This window comes from Cyprinus carpio, chromosome B5 (assembly GCF_018340385.1).
Source record: "Cyprinus carpio isolate SPL01 chromosome B5, ASM1834038v1, whole genome shotgun sequence".
Classification (NCBI taxonomy): Eukaryota; Metazoa; Chordata; class Actinopteri; order Cypriniformes; family Cyprinidae; genus Cyprinus; species Cyprinus carpio.
The window spans coordinates 2,774,666-2,802,594 of record NC_056601.1 but is presented as its reverse complement, the minus strand read 5'-3'; the positions used below and the strand labels follow the sequence as shown (position 1 = coordinate 2,802,594).

At 36.1% G+C, this 27,929-nt stretch overlaps 1 protein-coding gene across 3 annotated transcripts; it reads right to left on the bottom strand.

The window, feature by feature from the left end:
- Positions 1-86: 86 nt before the first annotated feature.
- LOC109092868 (probable phospholipid-transporting ATPase IM) lies at positions 87-27,389 on the bottom strand. Of its 3 annotated transcripts, XM_042723594.1 has the most exons (30): positions 26,936-27,389; positions 26,641-26,785; positions 17,145-17,227; positions 16,802-16,860; positions 16,394-16,507; positions 15,665-15,763; positions 13,888-13,949; positions 13,117-13,189; positions 12,917-12,987; positions 12,683-12,765; positions 11,508-11,666; positions 11,173-11,261; positions 10,443-10,630; positions 10,053-10,261; positions 9,858-9,904; positions 9,615-9,780; positions 9,336-9,524; positions 8,308-8,423; positions 7,806-7,970; positions 7,553-7,664; positions 6,995-7,100; positions 6,639-6,780; positions 6,357-6,540; positions 5,367-5,590; positions 5,159-5,242; positions 4,166-4,411; positions 3,983-4,082; positions 3,592-3,630; positions 3,339-3,469; positions 87-2,389 (listed from the first exon to the last, which is right to left on the bottom strand). In XM_042723594.1, exons 3-30 carry the CDS (start codon positions 17,185-17,187, stop codon positions 2,069-2,071), a joined length of 3,621 nt encoding a protein of 1,206 aa, XP_042579528.1. In that variant the 5' UTR covers positions 17,188-17,227; positions 26,641-26,785; positions 26,936-27,389; the 3' UTR covers positions 87-2,068. The 3 variants fall into 3 exon arrangements, with proteins under 3 accessions (XP_042579528.1, XP_042579527.1, XP_042579529.1); XM_042723593.1 differs by lacking the exon at positions 26,641-26,785; XM_042723595.1 differs by lacking the exons at positions 26,641-26,785; positions 26,936-27,389 and adding an exon at positions 26,831-26,875.
- Positions 27,390-27,929: the final 540 nt, after the last annotated feature.

Below are 27,929 nucleotides of genomic sequence, written 5' to 3'. Positions count from 1 at the left end.
TAATGGCACAATTTTACTTTCAAGGTGAACTTACAGCCATGTGTAACTGACAAGACATGAACAAACTAACAGTTTTAAACCATATAAAAAGTGTAAAAAAAAGTTTTTTATTTGTATAAAAAAATACAGGATTTGCATAGTTGTGACTGTCACAACTAGAGTATGAATAGGATGTTTATTAGTATACCACGTAATGCTGAATTAAAATGTTTTTTACTGTGCTAAAAATACACTTGTATATTCTCAAACCATAAGAACTCCTGATACTAACATTAATCTGTAAGTCAAAGTCATATGCAAGGCATTCTATGAGTATAATGTAATACTATGAATGTCTCCAATTCGGTCTCCTCATTTTTTTAGCTCTAAACATAGACATAATCATGTCATGACATAAAATATGAATTATTTTGAAATATAATTTTGGGATTTAAAACACTGAAACATTTGGAAGTCAAAACCCCTGTCCTAGTCCAAAGAAAAGCATATATAGAAACAAAGCTGCAAAAATGTCTTGTTCTGGAAGCTGTATAAAGATAAGTGTAAGATATGGGCTTTTTCTGGCTGCTGGTTACTGTAGCATATGTGACTCTGTGTCAACTTCCAATGCATCCCAAAATTAGTAGAGCGGCTGACTTTATTTTTAACAAGGTCCTTGATCATGTCACTCCCATCTTAACTATTTGAGGGCTATTTCAGCACTGTTAAGGCCTATTCACACCAACGATGATAACTATAACAATTAAGATATAGTTTTAAAAATCCTTTTAAATCTAAAAGAATAGCAAACACCATAACATTAATGAAACAGAGGAACAACAATGTTAGAATCACTTGTAAAATGTATTTTTCCTCAGCTGACGGGAAGAAATAAAATAAAATCAGCCAATCAGAATCCATCCTGCTTTAGAGAGTTTGAGCATTAAAAGCGGCAGATAACAAAACATTAACACACACACACTTATTATAAACAATGTTATCACGCACTGGTATGGATGCTTACATAATTATCGTTATAGTTAACGTTCTTAGTCTGAACAGACCTTTACTCATTTCACAAGCTAAGAAAGCTCTTATATGAGCTCTTAAAGGTACAGTAGCAAAAAGGCCCATTTATAGGGTTAGTTTACCCAAAAAAGAAAATTCTATCATTAATTACTCACCCTCATGTTGTTCCAAACCCATTCATCTTCAGAACACAAATTATGATATTTTTGATGAAAGTTGAACCACACGTAGTTGAATCACTGATTTCACATGCACTATTATAACAATGTCCTTACTACTGTACATTTCTGTGTCCAGGAACATTTCAGTTGCATTGCTCTCTATGGAGTGTCAGAAAGCTCTCGGATTTCATCTTAATTTGGGTTCAGAAGAAGAACGAAGGTCTTATGGGTTTGGAACGACATCAATTAAAGACAGAATTTTCATTTTTGGATGAACTATCCCTTTAATTCTAAAGCCCAGAAAGAGGGAGGAAAAATGAAACTAGGACTGTTTTGGTGCAAAAGAAAAAGTTGATTAACATTATAAACGTAACTCAAAGGATAGGAAATATGCAATGACCCGTTTGAGTTACAAAATGACTATAAAATGTTGGGTGTGGTGTATACTGAACTCAGAGCTCATGTCAAAATGAGTTAGTGGACATAGTACCTGGAAGAGGAAAAGAACAGGAAACAGTGTTTTGAATTAGATTCCTCATGACTTCCTCTATGACATCATGTAAATGCCATTGTTTTTTGCTCTCTTGCAGTCTTGAAGTTTGTTTGTCACTCCCACTGTAGTGATGACAGTAGGAAGGACAAGTACTGTATGTATTCTCTGTCCTTCAGTATGACGGATGTTTCAGTTTGTTCTTGCTGTAAACCACACTTGCATTTTGAGTGACAAATGTGTCTATGCACACTCAACAAGATTTCGTACATTAGGAAAAAAGTCTTTTGTTCTTAGTGTGCGTATTATATACACATAACACAGCAGCTGTGAAATGGTCCCCAAGAGTTCAAACCCTGTAAACAGCATTTAAGGTTTTGGTTCTAGCTCCGGTTGAAAAGCTGCACCCTCAAAAGGAAGCGTCTTTAACCGCACGGAACATCTGCAGTGATGTTGGTTCTACTTTCTGTTTGGGGTTCTGTTCTCGCCCGACCGGGCTGTAACCCGCAGACCGACCTGTGGGCTTGAACCCAGGAGAGCGTCCTGTGGAAATCAAGCCCATGGAGCGAGCAGGTGCATGTCGCCGCAGAAATCTGCCAGAGGTCACAAGGTCACCATAACCATGGGCGTGCGAGAAGGCGTAACCGGACCGCCGTGTGCTCCTTCGGGTGAGTCTGGTGCGGCGCGGACGAGGAGCAGGCTCCTTCATCTGACATACCTTATACCTCACCTGTATTTAACAATCAAAACGGAAATGTTCATTTCTGCACCCATCTATGCACCCATCAATCCAGCAAACACTTGAGATACTGTCTTTCTCTTTACTCTGTTATTCATTATAGTACTATCATGTTGATATTACTATTGCTTATGCAATTACACACAATTACAATAAGACATTTTAATGTGCATATAGTACTTCCTCTCATTTCGTCTTCCCGTTTTCTCTCTAATTCAGCCACTCACTATGACTACATTTACATACACATCAAAACTCCATTATTATTTGCCAACATTAGTATTGAGTCATGTTAACACTGCAATCCAATTGCCTGATTCTGTGTGGTTGGTAATAAAATAGAATAAAAATAAAGTTCAAAATGAGAGAAATCACTACATTCTTTTTAAATGCAGTATTCTGAATTCAGAATGCAGTTCTGTGTTTTTCATCTGCAGAAAGAAATGACTTTGAAGCGTTAAGAATAAAAACATCAGTCCATTTCTAGAGTGACAATGAGACTGAGTCTTTTTAATGTAATTATTAAAAGAAATAAACTTGAACGATTATTATTATTATTAACGATTGCTTGACCCTTTCCTTTTTGTGGTGGTGTCAGGCATTTAACAAGGTGAAAAGTGTAAGTCCTAATTAAATTATCATTGAAAATGTGATAAAACTGAGCATATTGTATTACAGGAATATTCTGATACCTGTACGGATATAAACATTCTGAATACGGCTGCAATCTCAATATAGACCTTAAATGGAATTTGATGTGCATATAAACCGTCAATTACTGTATATTCAGATTATGCCAACGTGATCTTAAAAGTAATTGATATAATAATGGTTCATAAAATAATGATGTAATTTACTGTTATTGTACAAGTAAGAGGTACTGTGAATTAAACTGTATCTGAGGATCAGTAAAGTGAGGTTAAGTAACTCTATACTGTACCTTGTCATTGATGGTAGGAGAGATCTGGCTGTAGAAGAACCGGTAAGCAGCCACAGGAAGCACACAGAGTATAGCTGTCAATGCAACAGTCAGCCACACGTTGGGCTGGTTAAGACAATTTCGAGCAGTTCCTGTAAAACACAACACACACACACTGTACACACTTTTTCTTGAAAATTTGTATGAAAAACAGTATGTGATATATCATACACATTACAAATGCAATGGAATGCAACATGCAAGCCCTGCTTACCTATGAATGCAAAAGAAGATGGACGTAACTGGAAAAGTCTTAGTGACTTAGTGACGTGACATTCAGCCAAGTATGGTGACCCATACTCAGAATTAGTGCTCTGCATTTAACCCATCCGAAGTGCACACACACAGAGCAGTGAACACACACACACACTGTGAACACACACCCGGAGCAGTGGGCAGCCATTTTATGCTGCGGCGCCCGGGGAGCAGTTGGGGGTTCGATGCCTTTGCTCAAGGGCACCTAAGTCGTGGTATTGAAGGTGGAGAGAGAACTGTACATGCACTACCCCCCACCCACAATTCCTGCCGGCCCGAGACTCGAACTCACAACCCTTCGATTGGGAGTCCGACTCTCTAACCATTAGGCCACGACTCCCCACAAAGTCCATCAGTGTACATGGTGAAGGTCAGTATGAAGAACATTCCCAAACTTCCCCACACGAACAGATGGTTAACAACAGTCCAGTATGAGAGGTCCAGCCCCAACTGTATGGAACATAGAGCAGAAATTAATGGAAAAAAGACTTCCAATCAAATGAATCACACACAACTGGAGATGTTAAACTGACCTGTACACACACAGTGACGGTGAGACAGGTTTGAGTAATCAGTGCGAATGACTGATAGTCTGCACCATCTTTGCCGTCGTCTCTCGCCGTGTCATATGTGGCAGCGTAAGGCACAAAGAACAGCACTAGAGAGCTGTACCAGCTGTGAAGTGCACACATCACAAAAGCACGTTTACTGAAGTACTGACTCAACTGCCCCGGCACATACAGCTGAGGGTACTCCAGACTCCAGCCAGCATTCACATCCTGGAGTAACAGAAAAAACAGTCAGATTTCATTTCAATGAACCAATTCATTTCTATCCATTTATATACAGTTGAAATGCTACATGGCCTCATTCATCTTTTTAACACACAAGAGCATGGCGAATTGACACTTTTTAATGTTCCTTGAAGGTTAATAAAAAAAATAGCCTTTCACAAGTGTCTGAATTCAGAATGATCAGAATTGCATTTGTTTGGACAGACATAAATTAGGGCTGCACAATTAATTGAATTATGCCACAATTATTAAATTATCCACAATTATGGATGCCACAATTACGTAATCGTTTAAAGTGGCAATTAATCGTTCAAAGTCCACTTATGTTATTCGGTGTGCTTAAGATGCGTTTTTTTCTTTTTTATGTTATCTTAAGGATTTTTCCCATTATTTTAATTTAAGTTTTAGTATAACATTATAATACCATTCATATTTTTACTTTTTTATAATTTAAGAAGAAACCAATCCGATGTATAGTTGACATTTGAGGCTTAATACTATAGAAAAGCACTAAAAGTTTCTGTTAGAGTGTTTTCAGCTTGTTTATTTTCATATAATAATATGCATCAAACAATAGTTTAAACATTATTCAATATAAATTTTGATAATCCTAATTAATAATCGCAATTACAATTTCAAGGGAATAATCGACAATTATGATTTTTGTCATAATCGTGCAGCCCTAATAGAAATTAATTTTAATTTAATGTAACACACACACATACAACCTACCTGGTCAAACAGACTCATTCCCAGAACAGGCAGGGCGGTGTATACCAAGTTATACAAAGTGATGAAGCCTTCATCATACACCGTCTAGAAAGACATGCAAGAAGAACCCAAAATGTTTTTATTATATTTACAGATAATTATGTAAAGTCTTTGCAAGGGTAAATACAAGAAAAAAAACAAGTTTTCAGTTCTGCTGCACTTGGCTCACCTGAGCGGAAAAGCCGCAAAAAAATGCATACCAGAAGTGCACAAAGGTAAAGGTGAAGTTCTTATAGAAGAAGTAGCGCAGGAACTTGCACATGCGCAGGTACGACCAGCGGCCGTGTACCAGCAGAAGGCGCTGCAGGAAACGGAACTGAGCGAAAGAAAAGTCACTAGACAGCACTGCCTGCATCCCCTCCTGACCGCTGATACCCACACCGATATGAGCCGCTGCAGAAGAAACACAATAAGATCAATATCAAATGTAAAAAATATATATATAAATTAAAATAAAAATAAAGCTTGAATAATGTGTCAGATGGAACAAATGTTAATAGCACAAGCATTAGAACAGCAAAAGAATCATAAACAATGAAGTCACTTTTGGGAGTACACCAGCATTCACTGTAGATAGTCTCAGTGCTACAATGTTGTTACTGTTAACTAAAATTAAACTATTAAGCATTTTTAATAAAGCTAAAATAAAATACAAATATTGCCATAAAAACTTACACTTAAAAAGATTTAATGAAAATTTGAATTTAATAGTATTTGAATGAATAAATCTAAAGTAAAACTGAAATATATATATATATATATATATATATATATATATATATATATATATATATATATATATATATAATATAAATATATTTTATTATTATTATTTTTTCCAAACTAAATTGTTAAAACTTATAAAAAATAAAATGAAAAAACTAAAAAAAAATACAAAAAAAAAATCAAAATAAAAAAAATAAATAAAAAATATAAAAATATAAAATTAAACAAAATATTATCACTTTAATTAAATACTAGAATATTATATAAATAATACTTAAATAACACTGCATTGCTGTGAACAAGGGTTAAAAGCAACAAAACATTTGAACTTTTTTTTTACATTCTAAAATGCCATTTTATACAATAAACAACACAAAGTCCCTAAGAATGATAATTTTATTATGCATCTATATTGTTGTCCAGCTGAATTCACCTTTAATCATGCTGACATCATTAGCTCCATCTCCTATGGCTAGAGTGACTGCTTTCTTATATTTCTTGACCAGCTCCACCACCTGAGCTTTCTGCAGAGGAGTCACCCGACAGCAGATGACCGTCCTGCACATGCAAGCCGTCCGTAAAAACTCCAGCTCCATGTTGCTCTCCAGAGCGAATGCCTAGGAACCCGAAGATCCCGACAGGAAATAAGATGGTTTTACTCTCGGCAGCTACATCCATCTCAGCATCACATTCGGACATTAGGACACTTTCTCACCAGGCTGTGTCCATTTATCACCAGTCCGTAGTCTCCATTTACGTTTTCATCCTCAACCACTTTAGGAGTATCACCCAGGATAGTCTCAGGAATAAGGAATTTGTCTTCTTCAGTATCAGGAAGCATCTTTAGACGGGCATCCCTTTGCAAATAAAAAAACTAGATTTAAATATAAACACAACAGAAATTCTGTGCAAACATACCCAGTAGCAGGAAAAAGAATCATACTCATTGAACATCATTAAAATTTCCCTATAAAACACCCATTTTGTGTACGCCCACCCAAATCGTGCCTTCTCTCATGTGTTTTAGCACTCAATATATGATACATATGTCATCTGCATGAGATACATTACCTCAGCTCCTGTCTGACCTCCTCGGGTGAGTTAGCTGCAACAAAAAACACCTCGTTCATCTCCTCCCTCAGCAGGTTACATGAGTAGCCAATGTTCTCAGCGGTCTCTGTTAGAGACAGACAGACAGAAACAAGAAAGTTTTTAGAGGGCCACTTGGTAATTTATCATTAAAGGAACTTAATTAACAGTCCAGTCAACCATGAACACACAAGAGCGTGCACGCACACACATACACACACACGCACAAATGGTGGGTAATCAGTACATTACATAATGATTATAAATGACACAAGCACTGACCTCATCGTGATACATAACTGAATCATTGCACTTTCATAATGTAAATAGAATTTTTAGTTTAAATACATACTAAAACAGACTTTGCGAACTTTGTGTGTGTTGCTTAATACCTTTATTCCTCTCTTCAAAGCATGAGATGTACAGCACAGAAAACGAGCAACGCAAACACATCAGGTTTACTGACACTAGTCAGTAGTGGGGATGTGATTAAGGGTCTCAAATAGCATAAATAAATTTTCTAATTAAATAATGAAGCACCTTGCTTGTCACCAGTGAGCACCCAGATTTTGATTTCGGCTTTGGTCAGCTGTTCAATGGTCTGAGCGACTCCATCCTGAAGTTTATCCTCTATTGCAGTAGCTCCAATTAACTACACAAAAAGAACAGCATAAAAACACTTTAGAATAAAAAAAAAAAATAGCTAACATTTTGGGTAAATTAAACAGAGCACCCTACATAAAGACTATAAGCTCTAATTATGCTTTTGTGTGGGTGTGTGTTTTGTTGATACCATCATGTCTTTCTCTATCTCCTCATATAATTTCTCCAGTTTCTCCTCCCGGTCCTCCAGTGCCACACTGGACTCATGGTGGCGCTGTTTCCACTCTGAAAAATATTCCTCATCCAAATCCTTATATGCTAGAACAAGAGTTCTCAACCCCTCTCCGGCAAACTCCTGCAGAGAATAAAACATATTGAAAGAATGCACAATCAAATATATATTTAATGGGCAATATTTAAATTAAATGAACAGTAACTCTGTGTAAGACAGGCACTGCTATTGTGAGTAAATCTGTAGAGTTTTCTATGGAGATCAACTGCTAAGCATGTTCAGTTAGAGTTTAAAATGAATTAGTTCACTGCCAATGTAGACAGGAGACAGAAAGGGAGCTCACAAGGTTTTGGAACAGAGCTATATTGTCTTAACTGTGTGAAATAGCATGTGAAGCTCTGAGAGAGATAAACAAATATTCTCTTCGTAGTCTCACTAGAGCCCTCTGGTGTTGACTTACATTGAGGTGCTCAGTGGTGACCTTCATCAGTTCGCTGCAGGAGGGATGTAGTCTCTCATATATGATGGTGTCTGCTCCTTTACAGTACAGGGAGAGCTTGCCCTCTGGATTACGAACTGAAAGAAAGAACACAAATTTAACACGCATAAAATACACACTATATGAGAAGAGCCATGGAGCCTTCTTAAAGCGAAAGTTTACCTTAAAAAGACATTTTGCTTTAAATTTACTCACCACCAGGCCATCTGAGACTTAGATTAGTTTGTTTCTTCATCTGAGCAGAGTTTAAAAATTTAATGCTTGCTCACCGATCGGTCCTCTGCAGTGAATGGGTGCCATCAGAATTAAATTTAAAACAGCTGATAAAATTATCACTATAATCCACAAGTAATCCACATGACTCCAATGCCACATGACATAAAAATATGCATGTGTGTAAAAAAAAAAACAAATCCTTCATAAATTTTTTTTAACTTTAAACCATCACTTCTGGTCAAATAAATCAGTCCATAATCTGTAATAATTCCTCTAGTGAAAAAGTCAATCCCCCATTGTCTTCTCACATCAAACCCCACTGATATATATTTGTTTAGAATATATTTGTATATTTATATAATATATTTGTTTCACTTGTAAACAGTGCCTTATCTCTGTATATTTCTCTCCTGATTCAGATAAAATGACTTTTTCACTGAAGAAAACCAATATTATGGATAGAGGATTCTTTTTTTTAGCCAGAAGCCATGAATTAAAGTTTATGAAAAGGCCTTAATGATGGATTTGCTTATAACAAATGCACAACTTTTTGCTTTACGAGACAATAATTAATGGACAGGAGTTGTGTCAGACTATTGTTTCAGCTTTCATTCTGACGGCACCCATTCACTGATGCAAATTGATGCTAAATTTCTCCAAATCTATTCTCTTGAAGAAACTCATCTACATCTTGGATGGCCTGAGGGCAAGTACATTTTTCAGGAAATTCATATTTTTGGGTAAACTGTTTGTTCAATCAACCGTGAGCATACCAATTACAGACATCCTTTTTCGCACGTTGTTAAAATCCAGGATGGCTAGCAGCTCATAGCTTCTCTGAATCCCCATCTCCTCTATTGTCACTGTCTCAGGGCTGCGTGAGCGGAACACAAAGCCGAAATTACGCGCAGCAGTGACCAGAGCGCCCTCATCAGGAGACTGGGCCTGGTATACCAGATCACCTACAGAGTAAATTAAGAGTAAATGAATTAATAAAAATAAAAAGTACACATACAGTAAAAGGGTAAGGCAAGTTATACACAAGCACTTACCCTCCTTTTTCTCTTCTGCCATGACAGTGTGACAGAGAGCGAGTAATCTGAAGAAAGCATGAGCGTCTGGAAGCTCCAGCTTTATAGCCTCTACCAGAGTATGATCATAAAAGAAGAATTTTGGGTCCGCAAGCCGGTTAAAGGAGAAATCCACTGGTGTCATTTCCTATTACCAAACGCAAAATCATTAACCCAGCAGACTCATTCAAATCCCTTCTGATTGTTTGAGACTTTGTTTCTCACCTCTGTGATCTCCAGCCTCTGTCCACTATAGTGGTCAATAACATCTCCTGTAGAGCAGAGAAAACACACTTTTAAGTTCAAATAGTATCTGGCTGTTTGATTGCTGGAGGGGAGTTTTATGTCTTGGCAATCTTTTGAAGAAATACAGGCGTATAAATATAATAAACAACTGATGCATGTGGGATTGGTCCTGACCATAAGATTTCCCATTAATGGAGCATTTGTTGAAGGTCATGATGTTCTGGGTGAGCGTGCCGGTTTTGTCTGAGAAGATGTATTTGATCTGACCGAGCTCTTCATTGAGCGTTGTGGTTCGAGCCTCAGCTGGCGTGTCAGTTCGTGCATGATACATGTTCCTGTCCCAGTTGATGTAGTAACTGTTGCCTAACCGAATTACTTCCATACTGCAACATAAAAACAGAGAATGAAAATAACACACAAGTCCTAAAACTCTGCTTGTCTCCAGGTTTAAATGAAAAAAAAAAAAAAAAAAAAAAAAGTGGTCTCAGACATTTTTGTCAACATTTTGAATTAATGTTACGTTTCACAGAAAACAAACACATACCGTGCATGAACACACTCTACCTGACATATAATGAGATGGGGACCACAGTGTTGAGGATTATAATGTAAGACCAGAAAGTGAGGAATGCTGAAAACGCAGTGTTCTCTTCCCGTGGAAGAAAGGCATTGAACTTTGACCCTGCATGGTTTTCCCAAATCCCATTCCCCACAGCCAGAATAATACACATCAGCGCCAGAAGCCCAAAAATCTACAAAGAGATCAAACAGAGTTACCAACCATCTGCTTACAAATCACATGAACAAATATAGACTTCTGTTAATATATGCAGTTAATTTTTTTATAGTTTATTCACACTACTGTTCCAAAGATTATGGTCGTAAGATTTTTTGAAAGAGCTATCCTATGCTCACTATAAGGCTGCATTTATTTAGTCAGTAATACTGAGAAATATTATTATTATTTAAAAGACCTGTTTAAATTATTTTTATTTAAATTCATAAAACTGAATCTTCAGCATCATTACTCCAGTCTTCAGTGTCACATGATCCTTTAGAATCATTCTAATATGCTGATTTGCTGCTCAAAGGTTCTTTTTAATATTAGAGTTGTTTATAATTTTACATTTTTACATATTTTTTTTTAAGAGTAGAAGTGTTTAGTCACTTTTGTTTAATTTAATGCATCCTTGCTAAATAAAAATCATTAGTAGGTCACATAAACATACATCTACTGTATAAAGGTGGAGCTTATCTTGAGGTAAAAGAATTATAGATTAGACATTTAACTTACAAAGAGCACCAGTATATTCATGAGTCGGTCGATGCTTGTCCTCTTAAAGGTGCTTTTCCCACAGTTCTGCATTAGTTTAGTCTCTGGGCCTGAAGACATAACATATATATACTTTTACTTCAGGATAACAAACCACTAATGATTTCAATCATAAATCCAGAATATTATTTGTTTAAAAGTCAGTTTTTATCTAGTCTATTTAGTCTATGTGCTGGTAAGCCATTTTACAGCCTCAAAAGCACACGCCACACACATTCTCTGCAGTAATAAATGAGTTGAACTGGGACTCCAGACAGCTCCAGAGCACACACCACACATCTGCCTGAATTTATTACCTGCAAACAACACCAGGCCAAAACACCAGTCTGTGTTTCTGAGTGTGCAGCCTCTCAGCAGGACTCGCTCGTTGTCCAGAGAGTATTTCTGTGTGCCGAATGTCAGCGTGCCCGTAAAGCGATCCAGACGGTTGTTAGGAGGCTCACAGCACACCTCCCCTGAAGAAAGCACAGAGAAGACCAGAGGAAAATGTTATTACTCAGAAGTCGAGAAGATTTGGGACTTCTCAGTTACATTTCATTTATATTAACTTGTTTTGTGTGTGAATGGCATAGCACAGATAATTTGGTTTTGGGAGGAAAAAATTACGTTTGCATTTATTTTAGCAGATTTTAATATCTTCTGAACACAAAATGAGACTATTGTTCTCTTTTAAAACTCTACAGGAGACTTGTAAGCTGGGGTTTTACTCGGGCGAAAAACAAAGTTTTATCTTGTTGTCTAGTAAAAAAAAAAAGTTGAGATTCCTATCGGAGAACACAGCAAACAAAAACTAAATAAAAATAGGGAGTAGTACTTTTTTTTAATATATTTGTAAAAGCCAAAAAAAGTGTGTTGCTGTCTCCAGTTCATTTCCTTAATTATTAACTAGTAAAGACTTCTTATGAGATTAATATCTGTATGAAGGAGAGATGCTAGACAAATTATCAGAGTATAGGCAGGGTCAGTAATTGTTTATATCTGGCCTTTGGCTCTCTATGAATGGAAGGAGTATGATCATGGAGTAACCCAGACAAATGACAAAATCTCACAAAACACATACACACATCTCTGACGTGTGTCCATCATCATTTGTACAGGATACGATTTCAATTTTATTCTCTAAATTAAGACACCTTCACACAACCAAGTTAAGGCTGGTCTGTGCCTTCTCAAAATTCAGTATAAAGATGCAAAGCTGCATACTAAAAAAAATGCCAGACTAAACTATGCCTGCTCTGACTCTCGTCAGCTCCTAGTATCAACATATATAGTTATGTACTGTTTGGTTATCAACATTCTGTAATCTTCTTTTGTGCTCATCAGAAACTCTCATAGGTTTGGAATTACTTGAGGGTAAGTAAATGATGACAAAATTTTCATTTTTGGCGAACTATCCCTTTAACTAGAGCAAGGAATTCTCTCTCTCTCTCTCTCTCTCTCTCTCTCTCTCTCTCTCTCTCTCTCTCCTCACCATTGAATGCAGCCAAATCCTCTAAAGAGTCTCCCATGTCTCCTGTTACAGTCAGAGACTGTTTAACCTTCAGGTTGGTTTCTCTGTGTGACAAAAAGCGAAAAAAAAAAAAAAAAAAAAAAAAAAAAAAAATCACATGAGATATTTCAGCTTCATTAAAACAACACAAAAGTATTTAATATAACTGCACATACATAAAAACAACACTGCCTCTTTTCTGTTTCTTGTACTTACCCATCCAGCTCAGCAGTTTCAATGTACACCAAGTTGAGAGGTTCACTGCTGGACAACAGGAGCAAATCTGCCTGTGATGATGATACAGAGAGACAAGGTGATGTTCATTTAATATCAATTAACATCTGATCCTAAATCATTAAGTAAAGATATACAGTTACATTACATTTAATGTAATCTAAATCTGTAAAATGTATTACTGTGACAAACTGGTTGTTCTCCAACTTTATGATGTCTCCCACTTGCACATTCATCCATTTCTCGCTTATCAGTCTATTTTGAAAAAAAGAGAACAAATTATGTCTAACGCATAAACATCATTCTGATTTCAACAAGTTGCAACACTCGATGTGTGTGGGTCATGTGTTTCTATTTAACTCAACATAAATTATGAAAGCACATTCTTGCTGAGCTTTATACTGACACATTTTAAATATGATGAGGGACCACCAAGAAAATTATTTCAAAAATAGAAATCTGAGGCATCAATCAAGCAGCCATTCATTGTGTGTGTAATCTAGATAACATCATAAGAACAGGTCAGAACAACAGGAAGAACCCTTTGACGTGTCGTCAGCTGCGTCCTGTTGTGATCAATCTGCTTGTTTTGTAGTTCGTTTAAAATTCAAAGCATTTGTGGTTACCGGTATGAAGAGAAGAACACTCACTAAATCCCACCTTTCAGTTAAACGGGCCAAAGTTTTGGGCTCTAGGAAGAGCATGCACATTAAAATATGTAAAACATGCACCTGGTTTGAGCTACAGTATAAACAATACTGAAACTCTCAGGTCATGATCATATACCAAAACTAAAGTTGTATAAGCAATATTAAAAAAACGTCTTGACAGCAAACTGTTGAACCCACAATAGCTCTGACTGCATTTGGTGTCATGTGAAATTTATGTTTGAAAAAGGTGTGTAGGTAACAAGACTGACAGAGAGTGACAAACAAAATTTGACAGCCACTCACTTTCCATTGATGAGCACATTCACTTTACGGTTATTCACCTGCCTGTCGCTTCTGTGGCGATTCTGTCAGAGAGAAGAAAAAAAGACTGAAAGAAAATCATGTAGGAAATTAAATAAAAAGCAAAAAGAAAATTGTAACTGTAATTGTAAGCTCTCATGGGATGAATGAATTTCTGAAGACAGAAGAGAATTCTCTGTCTTCAAATGCCAAGACCTTCTGCATCCAGAAACCAGTTCATCCCAGTTTTTGAAAACTAGACAGAGAGGACAGGAGGGGCGATAAGTGCGATTCCCTAATTCCCTTCCACTCCCCTCAGCAGGAACATAAGGACTTTTGTATTCCTGCTGAGGGTGAGGTGGCTCCTGTTAACTGTATCAAATTTTCCAGTCCACTGCTGACAAATTTTAGATCTGTAACCTTTTGCTTTACGATTTTCTGCTGCTCAGAGGAAAGTTTGCTTGATGACGTCTGTGTGCCAAAGTAAAGGGCATTTAAATTGGACGTATACTGAGTATTGTAGTAAAAGCTGCCAGTCTCATTAACTAAATGTCAGATTATTTCCTTGAGACTCACAACCAGAGCATGGGAAACCCAGTTAGCTCTGTTTGGGATCTGGCAGAAAGTCTGGAGGTCCTCTGGATCACACTGGGAAAAAAGAAATGATTGGTGGGGCAAAGCTATCCAGTATTACATCAGGGCCTGAATTTTGTTTTGGAAAATGGGGGGGAATTCACCCTTTAGGTGGCTCTTATGGGGGGGGGGGGTTAATTTGAGGAGTTAGAGTATTTAATTTGGAGTTAGAGTATTTTTTTAGACATATTTTTAAACTACAATCATCCAAACTAAATGTTTCTTCACCCAGTGTATTATGTTGTTGATTTATATTTATGTTGTGAGGAAGAAACTAAAAAAAACTTTTTAAACTCTGAATTGAATTCATTTTAACTAAAAAAGACAAGCAAACAGTCAGTAATAAAATAAGAATAGATTAATGACAAGCAATGGCACAAACAAATACAATAACAAGATACAAATAAAATTAACTGTTTTAAGTTTTTCAGGTAGGTTTAACAGAAATATTTAGGTACAGAAATACCACAGAAACAGAATAATATTGAATAATATTAAATTTTTTTATGTATTTGGCCGTTTACGCACAAAGGCGCGCGCTCTCAGATGCATCTCTATGTGCGCGTGCTTTGGGTGTGAGTCGGCTCATTTTTGTTTAAAATTGTGAGACTCAAAAGCACGTGCAAATGATACATTCCGTCGTCTATCGCGAGCGTTACAAGTGCGGAAACTGCGTGAATCAGTAGAATTATGCGCAATCCTGCGCCGAAATTCAAGCCCTGTACATGGTATAAAATAATCAACAAAATGTTGCAAACCTTTGTGACTTTTTTTTATACTGTGAAATACCGTTTTGTAATGTTGGTTGCTAAACAGTTTTTGTTCCCAATGACTTCTGTAACTTTGACAAACAATACAATGGAAGTCAGTGGGATCAAAACTGCTTTGTTATGAACAATCAACATTCAAAATGTCTTCTTTTGTGTTTAGCAGAGAAAATAAAGTTAAAAAATAAACATGAGGGCAAGGAAATGTTGACAGAATTGTGTTATGGGTGGACTATCCCTTTAAAGGAATAATTTGGCAAAAACAGTCTAATCGCAGTCAGATCTGGCTGTTTTCTCTCAGGAAGGGAAAAAGAAAGAAATACGAACAAAGAATGAATAGATCTTCAGTTTGTTGTATATAGTCACATGTGTGTACTTACAATATCATCAATGGCATCTTTGGCTGCAGTCACTGTTAATACTAAGACTAGAGGGACGACAGTGGTGAACCAGGATAGAGAAGAAATAGCAGGAATAACCTACAAAACAAAAATGTTAATGTGCTTTGAATGTGGGAACATGATATTAAAGTAATGGCAACAACATACATGTAGTTACTGTATTGTGCGCCAGAGACGTTGCACATATATGAATGTGAGAAGTCGTATACTGTATGACTTTGTGATTTGAGCTTAAGAACAAAATATTTATAATATGATTATTGTCAGTTGTTGGTCATGCCATGTTGTTTTTCTTCAGTCTCTCCATTCGTCTATGGTCGCTGTACTTGCATGAATGGAAAGAGCTGCCCATGATAAGTAACAAAAATGCCTCAAAGTCAAGGCTAGTAAATTAAGTTACAGGGTCATGAGACGGTCATTATTGTGCAAGAATTAAGTCATTTAGAATGTGTGGGGTGTGGGCTTGATACGGAAGTCAGGGTCACGTTACAAAACCATTCTTTGAAATATGAATGACTAAAATAAATGTGTCAAATTGAGGAAACATCCTGAAAGAATTTCACTTCCTTTGAATTGGACAGACTTTGTATTCACATCCATATTCATCCATTTATTTATTTTATAGGTACTAATGAAAACATATTATGAACATATCAGTCTTGCAACCTGTTGCCAGTGCTTCACTCAGTAAACTTGGATTTTACACACCTGTAGGATGAGCAGGAAGAGGAAGTAGGCATTAGCGATCCTCTGGAACTGCTCAAACAAGTTGAGAGGCAGAAAAGTGAAGGGGTTGTATTTGGAGGTCTTGATGGAATTGGTTCAGGAAGAAAAGATGTGTTAATAGTGTTGTTCACATATTCATGTGGTGATGTTGTTTGTCTAAAGATTACACATGCTGGAAGTCATTTCCCAATATAAGTAATAGGTGATGAAAAACAATGACGAATACCAAGTGTTTTTTTTTAATAGAAAGGTATCTAAAAATAACTGCAATCTTTTAGAAGGAAACTGTTTGGAGGATATGTCATCAGTATGTCATCAGACAAGAATAAATGTTCATTTTTGTAGGTTTGAATTAGCGATTTTATATAAATCTTCTGATTTTATACTCACAGCATATTTGAATGATGAGTTATATTCTCTGTCATTTGCTCTGATTTTCCTCTCCACCTCTAGAAGAAAATACAGAGAGAAATTGTATATACTCTATACAAATGTTAGGCTTGGTTAGGTTAGGTTAGGTTAGGTTAGGAAAGTTGATGAGACAAATTGTTTGTCAGGATGCTCAAACAAACATATCAACAGCACCACAGCATTTAAACTTTTGGGGAAATCAACCAATGCATGTCTCCGCATACTTCATTTAAACATCACAATGATGACAATTCACTTTTGAGTGATGAAAGACTTTGGTTTGATAGTGTCCTGATGTCAGAACTGTATGTCGTGCATGTACCTCTTTCTTTCTTCCTTGTACAGTCTAAGCCAAAGAATGACATGGCTTCCCTTCTTCCTTTTCAAGGATTAATCATAATTTCTCTGGAAAAAAAGAACAAAACCTTTGTCTGGGAGTTGTTTTCCTTTCAGGAAGAGTGTGTAAACTGCTTAATGATGACGGTTATTCGAAATGATCCTTAAGCACTATAATACATCCTGAGTTTTTAATGGATAAACGCAACTGTGGCACACAATGTATGCAAACAAACAGACATGAACACACTAATACAAAAGAACATATAAAATATAAAAGAACATTTTAAAAATCTTACAGACCCCAAACTTTTAAAAGGTAGTATATTTGCACATTTACACACAACACCCACATTTCAAGTTGAGGAAACAGCACTTATGAAACCCGCCCAATTCCACAGTGACTTCAGCACAAGAGTTAATAATGGAAACCACATGTGTCTGTGTGTTTTTTTTTAAATGTACAGCACACATGCTATAGCACCTCTGGAAGGGCTGTTTTCCACTACGGCCACAGCTTGGATATGCTATCCACATCAATGGAAAAAAAACTAGTCATTATGAAAACCAAAAATAAACATTTAAGGAGTTACAACTCAGTACATGTCCTACTCAAGTTTAATTGGAAGCCTTAAAGACATATAGTTACCCAAAAGTGTGAATTATGTCATCATTTACTCACATTAATGTAGTTTGAAACCTGGGTGACTTGATGACTTAAGGAGCATAAAAGGAGATATTTAAAGGGGTCATATGATGCTTTTTTAAAGATCATTATTTTGTGTATTTGGTGTAACAGAATATGTTGAGATGCTTTAATGTTCAAAAAACACATTCTTTTTCAAATACTGTACATTAAAATACGTAATCTACTACACGTAATTTTCTAACGCGTTGTTTTCTACAAAGTCCCTCCTTCTGACATGCGCAGTCTGCTCTGATTGGCCAACTGACTCATTGCATTGTGATTGGCTGAACACCGCAAGCACTCATCGGAAACATAACGCCCCTTTCCATAATCGCAAGCTTCATCTTTCAAAATAAATGTAAAGACAGTTAATAATGTCCTTAGATTTACCATCAGTTCAAGCCAGAAAGGGGAACAGAGTCACGTGACAGACACAGTGATGAAGCTCATATGTGTTGCAGTACACAAGCCACGGACGGTTAAGACAGCTGACTCCAGTGTGTGATCGACCCACATACGAGCACGCATGCACATACACACTACACGCAAAACTCTGCATTTGAACAGTCAATAGCAAATATTTAAACTAATAACAAAACATACTTACAGTAGCAGATTGTCGTAGCAAAGTCAGAATTACCTCCTCTGGTTCACGAAATGGTCCATAAAATACGTTGCTGTTCTGTTGTAAGCAATTTTAAAGATTCCTAAATGCATCTACTTTTAGAAGGCCAAATAAAGTGCTTTTGGTTTCACCTAGAAACACACAGCATCTCCCTGATGGCTGCTTCAACACTGACTGCGGTTACTGAAACCACGCCTTCTTTCTTTGTGTGAACATTTGGGCGGCATTACGCAAATATTTCCAAATAATGACATAGAGATGTGGGGGCGTGTTTGAATGAGCCGTTTTAGGGGGGTGTGGCAGAGTCTTAACTTTGATAAAGAATATCTCTTTGGATTTGAGACTTTAGTCTTTGCAACAACTTCTTTATGCACCAAGAGCTTGTAACACTCCAAAGAGAAAGGAAAAATTTAAATAGCATCATATGACTCCTTTAACTGAATGTTCGAGCTGCTAACTTCCATTCAATGCTAGCAGACAGTATTGAATAGACGAGATAAAGCACTATAAATGTATCATTAAAGTAGGCCATTTGACAATTATTTGAGAAAAAAGTAAATAATTATTCTAATTTTGTTCTTTTCTTGATAAAAAGCCATCATATAACTACTTTTATTGGCCTTTTTTTTAATCCTTTTTGAGATCTGAATGCCTCATGTCATTGTATTATTCAATGTATGGAAAAAAACTAAACAAAACAAAGGGTTTATCATTCATCATCATATTTTTGATTCTACATTTCATTGTAATCTGCATAATCAACATACAGAGTCTTTACACTGCAAAATCTAATTTGCAATGGAATGCATAAGACCTTTCCCACTCTAATTGTCAGTAATGATTGAGGCCAAAAAAAAAAAAAAAATTACAGCATGTACTGAGACAGAGACAACACCCAAGCCAAATGTGCAAACTTTGTGACGTTAATTCTTCACGGCAGCACAAGATGCAGGGAGTGATTTACAGGGAAATAGGCAGAATTGGACAGAAATAAGGGGGTCACTGAGTGAAAAACAGTGCAAGTGGTTGGAAAAAAGAAAGACATGAGTCCAATTAAACCACAGAAACAAATACAGGGGGTTCTGATGGGGTGCAAAATGACAAGGCACAGGCCACAACACGCACACATAAAAACCACATATGCAAGCATATGTTTGTAAACATGCATGCTACAGGAAAACATAAATAACACAAAACACAACATATTCAGGATGTACCCAAACAATAAAGCAAAACAAAAAAAAAGTAGTCATTGTAAAAAAGTAGTAAATAAAAATAAATATTACATAATGTTACATATGCAGGATGTGCTTAATGAAGTAAGGTGTGAGCAGAAGAGGAAAAAAGCAGACAAAAAAATCCAACCACAAAAAGAAAGAGGCAAAACTTTCAGTTTTAAAAATCACATACTATAAATCATCCCCTCGTTGCCTCAAATTTTTGAGAAATTTAAATTGAGGTTGTGGAATTCTAAACTGAATTTGAATATAAAGAAGAAAAATTAACTAATTCAAAGACAAAGTTAAAATGCTTGAAATGGAGTCATTTTATGTCCATCATTTTAATTTAAATTCTAGTTCAACTTCCTGTGGGTTCTGCTAATTTAATTCATAATTAATTTAAAAGGTGATTAAAAATGGGGACCATATACATATAAATTCTAATTCTATTCTAGCAGGAATAGAAAAAATAAATCGTTATAGGCACACATCAACTGCCCCGTAAAGAATTTAAGGCAGCACCTAGAAAATCCTCCCTCAATACTCTGACCTTCCTCTCTTTGGAAGGAAAAAACAATGACTGGCAATTTTACAAACACTGTTTAGAGTCTAGAAGTCAAGTGGCAACTCATAGAAGTCAACTCATATGTGTGTGTGTTTTCTGAGGGGCTATTGTGTGCGCTCTCGTTTTCCACCTTTGACACAAAGCCAACATTAAATCTTTTTTTTCTTCTGCGCTTTCTTATGTTTCTTTGAAATGTGATTACAACACCATCCCAGTTTTGTTAAAAAAAAAAAATAAAAAAATAGGCAAACCAAAGGAGTGTGTACACATGCGTGCCTGGCTTACATCTGAGTGAATTCAAGTTAAATATGCATACAAAAGAAGTAAGATCCTGTCTCCTGATGAGCTTTGTCTGTCTCAGAATACCCCACATGCCTGTGTGTGTGCTGACATGCTCTGGTCAATATTGTTCCACACCACTTCAGATAATTACAGTGCCCTGAGGGGTATTTTTAAAAACCTATGACTATATGCTGGGCCATAGACGTCATAACAGAATCAAAAGAGAGTGCTAATGAATGAATGAATGAATGAATGAAAAGTTAAAGTGTCACATGCTATTACTTTTTAATAAATGTTGGTTTTATTACAAAAATAGATAAATAACAGGACAATTTATGAGGGTGTATAACACAGACACTAAAACCACTTAAGTGGTTTTGAAAGTAGGGCAGTTCATTGAACAAGAGGTTCTTTAGAATCCCACTGAAGACAAAAGTAAATGTCACTGTGTGTCTAAAGTGTATCTATATATCTAATCTAATCTAATCTAATAATCTAATCTAATCTAATCTAATCTAATATAATATAATCTAATATAATATAATATAATATAATATAATATAATATAATATAATATAATATAATATAATATAATAAATGCAGAGTAACAGTATGAACCCTGAATGCACAAACACTAACAGTGCAACTCAAACTCAGTGTGGTTAATTGTGAGGGAATGGAGAAAACATTGTGAAATGCAACATTTTGATTAACTGCTGAAAGATCATACAATAGAAGGAAGTGCTAATGGCAAACAAGTGAACACTTGTACAATGCAGTCTGTACAGACTGTGGGAAAATGCAGCACAACAACTGTAGCATCAAAAACTGTGAATGTTACCATACACTAAACTATCAATATACAGTACTATACAACATTCAAACTGATCACTGAACAGTAATCTGCATTATAAGTGTCAAATGTTTCAGTCTGGAGTCTCGATTACAACAGGTAGCTTGTGTTGTTTAGCACATGCATCTCAGGACAGTATAAAACATGCAGTGACTTGCAGAAGGATTCCTCAGAAATGCAGTAATTACTTAGTAGTGAGTAAAACTCCAGTTTGGAGATGACAGCAGAATAGTGCTGGGAGAGATTCTTTGAAACGGCAGTTTGTCAAGTTTGGCAAGATATGTGTAAATTAAAACAGTCCAACTACAGCTACATTTTAATAGTAGTTAGTTACAATACAAGCTACTAACAAAAGGTAGCCTACCGAACAACAAAGCTGTTAATAGGCAAATATTTTATAATTATCATATAAAACTGAATCATAGCTTTTAATCACATTTTATTATGAATGAATGAATGGATATCTATGAGAGTGATCAAACTTGAACAGATACAGTTATACAGCTAAAACTAGAAAACATACCAATATAATGGATTAAAAACAAATCAGGTTAATATTTTATTATAAGATAAAGGCATACTAGTTGTTTGTAGTGTACGGGTATTTTTGTAATGACATGAATCCATAAATATTTTACTCTTATTATGTTTATAATAAGAATATTAATCCATATAATATTATATTGTATGTTGTTTTGGGGAGAAAAGCTAAACTACTGTCTAGGGCTGGGCGATATGGCCTAAAAGAAAATCCCAGATTATTTCACAATAAATCCAATTTACGATTTAAATAGATTTTTCCTCCCTACTTAAAATTAATATTCAGATGACAAAGAAATTGTTCGAAACAAGTTTTAACTTTGTTTTGTTTTGATTTTCCCTTCTGGGATTTGATCTGGATTTCCCCCTTGGGGTTAAAGTGCAATCAGAAACAACAAGCCAAAAAGAGAGCAGGCCCTGAAAATGTAACATAACATAACATAAAATGTAACTTAACATTCTTATCATACCAGATACAGTTTGTAAATGTTTGTAAGACTGTCGGTTGTCTTCGTTATTTTTTTCATGGGAGCCACACTGATAGGGCAAAGTCAATCTGAGAGCCACTTTTACCGCAAATATCAAAAGTTTCATCTAGTCATAAATAGCATGTCTTTTTATCAATCTGTCATCCCTGACATGCAATGCAATGCAAAAGGGGCTATCATTCTTTATCATTTACAAAAAATTGTCAAATTTGTAATTGAGACGAGGATTTAAAAAAAAAAAAACAGGATTACCTTAATGCTGGAAAGACCTTAAGTTATATATATATACATACATACAGTATATACATACTAGCACATCATGAATCTAACCATCCATCCAAGTGCACACTCAGCGTTAAGAGCTGTTAAAGGGGTCCTATTATGCTCTTTTACAAGGTCTTGATTTTTTTTTGGGGTGTACTAGAACAGGCTCTCATACTAGGCTGTTCGAAAAACACATTATTTTTCACATATTTTACATTATTACAACACCTCTCTCCCCAGTCTGGCATGAACGGCTGGAATAGTTCCTGTATCAAATGAAGGCCCGCCTTCTGAAATACGAAAATTCTGACTTTGCTATGACAATCTGGCGCTTCTGAATCAGCTACTGTAAGTATGTTTTGTTATTAGTTTAAGTACTTGCTATTGACTGTTCAAATGCGGAGTTTTGCATGTTGTGTGTGTGTGTGTGCGTGCGCGTACTCACACGCGTGTGTGTGTGTGTGTGTGTGTGTGTGTGTGTGTGTGAGAGAGAGAGAGAGAGGGTCACACAGTGGAGTCAGCTGTCTCAACCGTCCGTGGCTTGTGTACTGCAACACATATGAGCTTCATCACTGTGTCTGTCACGCGACTCTGTTCCCCTTTCTGGCTTGAACTGATGGTAAAACTAAGGACATTATTAATGTGTTTACATTTATTTTGAAAGATGAAGCTCACGATTATGTAAGGGGGCGTTACGTTTCCGACGAGTGCTTGCGGTGTTTGACCAATCACAATGCACTGGGTCAGTTGGCCAATCAGAGCAGACTGCCCATGTCAGAAGGAGGGACTTTGTTGAAAATAACGCGTTTGAGAGACGCAGGGCATAGAGGACCTACAATAATGTACAGTATTTGAAAAAGAATGTGTTTTTTGAACATTAAAGCATGTCAACATATTCTGTTACACCAAATACACAAAATAATGATCTTTAAAAAAGCATCATATGACCCCTTTAAAAAGAAAACCGAATTTCATTCAAACAAGTCAATGTAAACTACACATTCGAGTTAATCGATAAAATCGATTTATCGCCCAGCCCTACTACTGTCACAGTACTGAAAACCTACTGTCAAATAAACAATAGTGGGAGGGGCCTGTTTGTGTGACTTCACAAAGACAAGCATCTGAGATTGTCTTGATTTGAGAAAGGGATAAAGATTTTAGTAGATTAAAAAAAATAAAAAACATAAAACTGGATTTTCATCATTATAGGGTGGTTGTGTACACACACTGCCAACACACATTTCAGTTCAAACTACTTGTAAAAGTGCATGCAGCATCCGACGACCCTTTTAAAGTTCAATCTAATACAGAAAGTAACCTCTATACAAATATTTAGGTTTACCAGATGTTTTCTTTCCAAACTTGGCTAACAAAATGTTTCCTTCAAAATGTTTTTCTTTTAGTTATGCAAACATCATGTCACATGCAAGAGATTAAAACAGGTCTGGAACATAAAGTTAAGCTTTAAATTGACTCTGCATTTATCAAAGTGTCCCTCAGACATGCAAACAATGCAAAACTCATCCACAGAGTTTCAGGCGGTCTGATAGATTCAACCTGAATCAGGTCAACAGAGGCAAAGGTGGCTAAGACTAAGAAACTTTCTCTGCTGATTACATATTAAATGTCTAGTGAAGCAATGTTATCATTAACTGGTGCTTTCCAAGCAGATGATGAACTGGGACAGTACAGAACCTCTAGTTATACATTAAAGGCCAACACAATCATCTCTACCAAACTCTACTCTCCTAAATGTCTTTATAGTGAGCTAAAGGCAACAAAACGTGAAGTGTGCCGCTGTTGCAGTGGGATCTCATCATCATTCCTTCGCTTCACCTGGGGGTGCAGGAAACATGCTGACTGAGTCAATCAGAGGCGGGCATCATGGGAAGAGCCATAGGATGGGCAGCTCAAGCTAAAGAGCTATACAGGTTAAAACATCTCACTGGAAATACACGGCTGAGTCCATACAGTAGATGTGTGAAGTGAATTAGTAAAATGTCCCAGTGTGAGAAGCTTGGCATTATGGCCCTGAGATGGAGATCTGTCTAATGATGGCAGCTGAGTACTGTTTCAAGTACTTTTTTCTTAGCAATTTCTGTGTGGCTGCTTACTGGTTCAGCTCAAAATAGGTGTCTTAAGAACTAGTCTGGCCAACTAGCAGTCAACAAATCAGATGGCTAAGAAAACAATAAGCTCTTCTTAACAGGTTGCATGGTTTGAGTTATTTCAAATGGTGTAAAAGACAAGTAACGTGCGAAAGTTTAATGCTTAGTGCTAAACATACTCATGAGCAACAGTATAGTGATAGCGATACTAACCAGGCATAATTAATAAGTTGTCTCACTGGTTGTAGCATGTTGCTCTCCTCCTCCTATTGTTGTTGTAAATATGAATTATATATATATATATATATATATATATATATATATATATATATATATATATATATATATATATATATATATATTTATATTCTTTCTTTTTTTTTTAGTTTATTCCTCGCTTTTTGTTATCCTTGCTAGCAGCTTATCACAATACAATAGAATTTGAGGAACTCAGCTACTTCTGTTTTATCTGATTTTACTGAAACCGCCTCATGGGATTTAAACATTGAACATCTAAACTAAACTTCCTTATCTACTTGTGTAACACTTTTTTTCCAAGTAGTCTTAAATGAGCATGCTTGCATTTGAACACCTAGCCAATTAACATAATTTAATCTTTAAAAAAATGTTTAGTAAAGGCATTAAAGCGATAAATCACAACTAAATGGAAAATCTATAAGACAAGAGCTGATGAATGATTCAGCCAATCCTTACAACGGCACTCAGGTATAGCAAAAGAAGGAGAGGCCTCTCATTTTACCAGATAAAGGCATGTCATGTCTAATGACCTTTTCATTATTTATCCATTAACAATAACAGCCTGTCAGAGAGATAATCATATCTGATCAGCCAGAGCCTGCTGTGTGTTGTCACTGCATTATTTATCTGCTGTATTTGACCACGAGTTATATGGGCCACCAGAGGAACTCAGGGTCATGCTACAGTCACAGACATCCTACACACGACAAACTCCTGAACCTGAGGAGAACCAGACTTCAGAATGTCCTAAACAAGTCTGGAGAATATATGTTACAGTACAAGACAAACATTTCAGTTGTCTTGGTTGATTTTTAGAAGTCTGTAATCAACAGCGCTAAATATTAAATACAAAAACAAGCAAAAATGATCCTACACTCTTAGAAATACAGTTATAACATATGTACCCAAAACACAAATAATTGAATATCCTTTTAAAAAGTAGATATAAATATACACTACCATTCAAAACTTTGGGGTTGGCAAGATTATTTTAAATGTTTATTGAAAGAAGTCTCTTATGCTTACCAAAGCTGAATTTAATATATATTAAAAACTTTAATCAAAGTTGTCCTAAAATAAAATGTGTTCTCATCTTAGGACAACTTTGGTGAACTTTTTTGATCCACTTCAAATGTTGACTACTACATACAGTATATATAACAATAATATTGTGAAATATGATGTATTTTGATACATTTCAAATTTAATTTATTCCTGTGATAGAAAAGCTGAATTTTAGCAGCCATTACTCCAGGTTTAAGTGTCACAAGATGCTTTAGAAACCATTCTAATATGATAATTTGATGCTAAAGCATTTTTTTTAAATATATAAATTATTATATAGATCTTTTTTTTATATATATTTATGTTATATAATCCCTAGAGACTCCTCAATAAACAGACACACAAGTCAGTTTGAGGTGTAGTACACTACAATACCTGCTGAAATTAAGATGCTTTCAGTGAGTTACATAAAATTTCAAACATTTAATCTTGTGTTCTAAAAAGTGATCAAATTAAAATATTCATTAAAGTATTCATAAACTTTTTTTTTGTCACAAAATAAAAGAACAGCAGTAGTTCTCACCTGATGTTCAAGTAATTTTAGAAGAGTTAAACCCTGTGTGCCATATGTTTCTCTGACAGCAGGCTGGTTAGAAAAGTTGTACAGTCTCAAAACCCAAAAACTCGTCCTCAGTGTATTACGTGAACCTCCCACCCCTTTTTTAAGACTGCTGACAGACGAGAAAAAAAATGAACAACTCTTTCATACTCACACCCACAATTTTACTTCCTGTGTTTTCCAGGACTGTCTGACGAATCCCCCTCTACTGACCTTAACCCCTCGCTGCAGCCCTTATCTTAACCCTCAAGATTCTTACCGTAAATTTCCAACTGTGACATCGTAGTGTGTGTAGGTCTAGTGTGGCACTTCTTTCTCCAGCCAGAGATCGCTAAAGTGAGCCAAACAGTCTCCTCCTCTTTGTCTTGCCCTTTTATTTTCTCTTTCTCCTCCTCCTTTCTCTCAGCTCTCAGTCTTCCATCTGCTCTTGCTTTACGTTGATGGGAAACAGGGAGTGAAGGCATTCAGCCTAGACTCATTCACACACACACACACACACACACACACACACACACACACACACACACACACACACACACACACACACACACACACACACACAGACCCCACACTCTAGATAAACAAGGAAGAGGGGCAGCAACTTGCAGCGCTCTCTTCTGTTTCTCTTTCTTTCTCCACTCTAGTGATAGTTAATCTGAGGTAAAATTTACTTGGTCTCCCTCTGTAATAAACTCAGACTGTCAAACTTTTGTTAAGACCTCTATATATCTCTCAGTCTTTCTCTCTCTCTCTCTCTCTCTCTCTCTCACACACACACCCACTCACTTGCTAGAAAAGTATCGATTTCCTGCACACCAAAAAGGGAAGCTACCCTTTTTTCCCTCATTCCTCTAACCACTGACAAAGTGCAGCAGTACTGAGCATGTTCACTATGACCACACACAGACTAAACGCACACAATATACACCTTTACTTAACCATCTAAACAAGGACTTCTGTTTTTATATAAAGCTAATTATAATCAGTTACACTATATATATAGCTCACTTCTGGGAACGAGTTTGTCCGCAAACTATAACCAAGCATCACAAGCATAAATTTATGAAGAAAGTTATCACAGGCCAGTGACTTATTTCCGTTCTGTAAGTGAACAATCATTAAAATAGTCCTGATACAGCACTGTGCAAACATGCATGCAACATATTTTATGAGGAAATGACTATAGGTAACCTTATAATAAACCCATTAAAAAAAAGAAAAGAGCGAAAAATCTAAGAATACAGATTAATCAT

Excerpts from the sequence above, each read along its gene's own strand:
- LOC109092868 (XM_042723594.1), bottom strand. The coding sequence starts at position 17,187 with ATGTCATTCTTTGGCTTAGACTGTACAAGGAAGAAAGAAAGAG. Across the intron at positions 7,971-8,307 it reads TCACCACTGAGCACCTCAAT|GAGTTTGCCGGAGAGGGGTT; the intron begins GTAAGTCAACAC and ends TATTCTCTGCAG. Across the intron at positions 6,541-6,638 it reads TGATAAATGGACACAGCCTG|GCATTCGCTCTGGAGAGCAA; the intron begins GTGAGAAAGTGT and ends TCGGGTTCCTAG.